Raw genomic sequence first — 5,037 nt, 5'->3', positions numbered from 1 at the left:
TTGCTTCAAGCTATGTTCATCTTGACACATTACTATTATTATAAAAGTTATTCTTACGTAAAATCATTAAAGATTTCACAGCAAAAGCACATGTACCACAACCTCTGAAGCTGGAAATTGTTAGTTAGAATTATACTAAAAGCCCTTTTGCTTACTTTTACTTACTAAAACAATATGAGCCATCAATTAGAAGGCATGTAGAAGATTACGTACAACAGGTTTTTCAGAACAATTTTGATAGTGTTGATAATTTAAGGGCTTTCGAAATTCATGGTTAAAATCTATATGCCTCTGGCGCCATCTAATGGGCAATGTGCAGTTGGAGTGCATTAATTAGTTTGATGCGACAAAGACCTATGACAGAGCAAACATGAGAGGGCAGGAATTTATACATATGAGGTAAAACATACACACAATACATAAATTATTATAAACATTAAATTAATTACACGTTTTATATAAGTTTTTAGATACAATTTTAAAGTTCGTTATAAAATAACAAAAAGCTCGTGCTTTTATTTTGGTGGATTTTCGCTTCCGGTTTGATAGGGGTTTGAGACGGTCGCTAGGGGCAGCGTATAGTCGTGTTGCTCTTGCCTTGCGGAAGTCATCTTGATCACCTGATAAACGCAGAAATGGCTGGCAGGGTGAGTATTTCTTTCTGATTAAAGTTGTTTTGGTGTCGCACAGAAATAACTCATAATTTCGACAGTCTATTCAGCACTTACAGGGCTCAGCTCCATTCGTACGTGCTGTGTTTGCACACGTTATTCACACTCACGCAGTACCGGAAGACAAGTTCTACATCACAGCTTATGCCTTTTCAGGAAAACACTACTTTGCAGTGTTGCGGATACAAAAAGTCACGAGGATATTTACAATTTTTAATGTAGAAGCGACAGCTATTTTCAAATGTCTGAAGAGTGACTTTGGCAAATGCATGTTAATATAACTGTAGCTGCTTTCATTACAGATAATTGAATCAAGAGTGAATGAGAGTTAATATATTATAATAGATAAATGCTGTTTTTGACAGACAGCAAGGTTATTGATTTATTCAACTACCTAAATGAAAATAAATATACAATAGAAGGGTTTAGTTTGTGTAGTGTTTCAGTCATGTATAAAGATTTGGACATACAGAGGTCTGCAGTGTTTTTATTGTTACCTTTTATAAATCATTTTCATTCATTGAAATAAAGCTGGAAAAAATATTAGATGAAAAACTTGAACTTAAAAAAAACCTAAACTACAATTGGAAATGTTGCTTTGACAAAGTGAAATAAAGTAATTTTAAGTGCTAAAGTTACTAAAACTGAACATATAATATAATAAAAGCGAATTCAAATTCATATTATTAAATATTTTAAAAGTATATAAATAATACTAAAATAAAATGGGACTTCTGAGATCACAAGAAAATAGTTACATTTTGTTTTTATTTATTATTTTAAAGCAATTAGATACATTTCTTTTTGTTTGTTATATGCAACATGTAGTATTTGCTATAAGTATTAATGATATTAATAGAATTTTTTGACATAACATTAGTTTTTTTTCCCTGATTTTTACTATAATGCGGAAAAATTAATTAAATGAAGAACACAACAAAACTTAAATTATTTTAAAATTGTGTACAAATTAAAAGGTTCTCAAACCTAGATTTGATTTCCACAAAATTTACTGGTTTAAATAATTATGATGATGATGATAAAACAGCTTGTCAATGTGGTCTCAAACCTTTGGACCCCACTGTATGTGTTTCTTGTGTGTCAGGTGTCCGTTTCTGTTGTATCAGAGAAATAGGATAAGTGGGTCCAAATACACAGTCACACTGCAATATGCATTAGCCAGCATTATGATTACAGGCTGTATATTTAAGGAGATTATGTGACATTCAGAAGGTCTGGAATTCTTCTCATGTTATCATTAATACAACACCAGGGTTTAATGAAGCCCTTCAGTAATCCTGTAAGATCACACAGCATTGCTGTATGTTCTCAGTATTTTTCAGAGCGAGCATCAGCTGGTTAAACATGGAGATTTGTAAGCGTTTGAACAGGTGAATATCAGGTTACAGAAAAAGTAATGGGGGAGTGACTCGTTATTTAGTGAGTATTTGTCATGATAAATATTAGGACTTTAACAGACAGCTGGTAAGTGTTGACATAGGCTGGATTATTATTTTTTTTTAGTGAAAAGTATAATAGACACTGTTTTTTGTTACCAATTTAATATATGGCATGCAATTTATCGTGCAGCCCTAGTTTGAAACACAGTTTACGAACAGTTATGTTTGGTTATCTGTTATCAAATTATCTACATTTTGCCCTAATTGTTTTGGATCAGTATTAATAAAAGTACTACTAGTAATGATACTTATACTAGTATTTAGCATTAGACTTTAGTCACACAATAATTTATTGACTGCACGAATATAGTTTGAATGTCTGAAGTTTGTTGAGGATTATTTTTGCATTCTGTTAGTCTAAAATCCTGCTTACATTCTTGAAATTAGTTTTATAGACAAAAATGGCACATTTTAAAAATATTTTTTGAAAGATGTCTCTTTCTCACCAAGGTATATGTGTTAGTATGTGTGTGTATATATATATATTAGTGCTGTCAAGCGATTAACAGCATCCAAAATAAAAGTTTTTATTTACATAATATATCTGTGTGTGCTGTGTATATTTATTATGTATATATAAATACACACACATACATACAGTATATATATTGAAAATATTTACATGTATTTACATGTATATATTTATATTCATATAATTTATATTATATATTAATATATTTAATATATATTATAAATGTAACATATTTTTCTTAAATATATAGATGCACGTGTGTGTATTTATATATACACATAATAATAAATATACACAGTACACACATACTATGTGAACAAAAACTTTTATTTTGGATGTGATTAATCGTCTGACAGCACTAATATGTATATATATATATATATTAGTTTTCTGGATAATCCACGACTGTCTTTCTGTTTTGTGTTGTTCATGAGTCCCTTGTTGGTCCTGAGCAGTTCAACTGCCTGCTGTTCTTCAGAAAAATCCTCCAGCTCCTGCACATTCTTTGGTTTTCCAGCATCTTCTGCATATTTGAGCCCTTTCCAACATTGACTGTATGATTTGAAATCCATCTTTTAACACTGAGGACAACTGAGGGTCTCATACACAACTATTACAAAAGCTGTAATCATGTACTGATGCTCAAGAAGGCCACACAATGCATTAAGAGCCGGGGGGTGTAAACTTTTTGAATTGGATGATCAGGGTAAATTGTACTTATTTTGACTTCTGGGAAAAATGTAAGTATTTATGTAGCTTCTTAAGTGCATTACCAAATGAAAAAAATATGATCTTTAAACATAAGAAAAATGTACACATCATCATCCTGTTCAAAAGTTTACATCCCCGGCTCTTAATGTATTGTGTTGCCTTCTGGAGCATCAGTAAATGTTTCCGCCTTTTGTAATAGTTGTGTATGAGTCCCTCAGTTGTCCTCAGTGTGAAAATATGGATCTCAAAATCATACAGTCATTGTTGGAAAGGGTTCAAATATGCAATATATATATATATATATATATATATATTTAGAGAGAGAGGGAGAGGGGGGTCCTTGGCCTAAAATTTTTTAAAGACCCCTGATCTAGACAAATGTGGCTTCTGGAAAATAATAATTGAAAATGATTAATTGTGTTTGAGCTCTTGACTAGTATTGTATATCCAGGCTAAAATTTCAGCGTTTATGATTTTGGTATCACTTCTGTGCTTTTCTTGCTTTTTTCTTCTTTCCTGTACAGCTGATGCAAGCAGCGAGATGCCCGACAGATGAACTGTCTCTCACAAACTGTGTGGTTGCAAGTGAGAAGGACTTTAAATCTGGGCAGTGAGTATTTGATGTATACTGAATCAGAAACGAGAGATGTTATTATATTTAAACATACTGTCTGAACGCAAATGTCAAATCATTTTCTTTTCTTTCTTGTTTTTTATTTTGTTATTTATAGACAATTGAGCATTAAAACCACACCCACTCAGAAGTTTGTGTTCACGGTGAAAACCCACTCAAGCGTGGTGCCAGGAACTATTGCCTTCAGTCTACCTCAGGTACACGTTTTGTGTCATCATTAAACAGGCTTTTCTAACGTCCCATGACACACAGTATTCTCTGAATATGTCTTTATGTAACCACCTTTTTGCCGTCTGCCTTGTGAACTGCATTAGTATGCTGATGCAAGATGTACTGTTGTTGTTGTCAGCATGCTTATTTCTTAATGTCTTGCATTGTTTTTGCCTGCTTCTCCTTCATCTGTTAACATGACAGCAGAAAGACTTCTCAGGTACTATAGTAACTTTCTCACAGTGGTCTTATTTTTGGCATGATGTGATATTTTATCAACATGAGACCAAGAAATGAAACACTACTAGAGACACTACTTTGGTACACATTTCGTTATTAGTGTGCTTTACAGTAAGACCATCTATCAAGAGAAAGTTGTACAAATATATTGCATTGCTTTTAGCAGTAGGATCTTACAAATAATAACTTTATGATAATTGTGTGGCCTGTAATATACTAAATGCAAGATAATAGAAATTCATTGATATGCTCTGTGTCATAGAGGAAATGGGCTGGACTCTCTCTAAACCAGGATGTGGAAGGTATGTGTACCGTTTCACATAAAAACTAATTTGATTGGCTGCAGACTAATAGTGGAATAACTTAGTTAGTTAGTTTGTTCCCTGCATTTGCTGTGTGTTTATTGATTATTATGTTGTGTGATAACACTTTGGTCGGGTTGGAGAGATGGAAGAACAATAGATGGAACTAGTGAAAAATAATTACTTTTTTGAAATTTTTTTAGCCAGTTAGTCAAGAATTTAATTTCTGAAAAATCAGTTTTCATTTGAAACCATTGTCAATTAATTTTGCTTAAAAATGTGGAGACTTTAATGAATATTTAAGTCACCCCAAGAAATATGCAAATGTAGATAAGTT

The 5,037-nt window shown here is 32.3% G+C and overlaps 1 protein-coding gene across 1 annotated transcript in view; it reads left to right on the top strand.

The window, feature by feature from the left end:
• The first annotated feature begins 542 nt into the window (after positions 1 to 542).
• LOC107733448 (vesicle-fusing ATPase-like) overlaps positions 543 to 5,037 on the top strand; it is a 25,291-nt gene continuing 20,796 nt past the window's right edge. Inside the window, exons 1-4 of the mRNA XM_016545064.1 lie at positions 543 to 647; positions 3,839 to 3,924; positions 4,046 to 4,145; positions 4,661 to 4,700. Of these exons, the coding sequence (XP_016400550.1) occupies positions 636 to 647; positions 3,839 to 3,924; positions 4,046 to 4,145; positions 4,661 to 4,700 (238 nt within the window). The 5' untranslated portion in view covers positions 543 to 635. The remainder of the gene's footprint in view (positions 648 to 3,838; positions 3,925 to 4,045; positions 4,146 to 4,660; positions 4,701 to 5,037) is intronic.

Source organism: Sinocyclocheilus rhinocerous, unplaced genomic scaffold (assembly GCF_001515625.1).
Source record: "Sinocyclocheilus rhinocerous isolate Xijiao unplaced genomic scaffold, SAMN03320098_v1.1 scaffold2385, whole genome shotgun sequence".
In the NCBI taxonomy this organism is placed as follows: Eukaryota; Metazoa; Chordata; class Actinopteri; order Cypriniformes; family Cyprinidae; genus Sinocyclocheilus; species Sinocyclocheilus rhinocerous.
The sequence above is the reverse complement of the archived record's forward strand: the minus strand, read 5'-3'. Positions and strand labels throughout refer to the sequence as shown.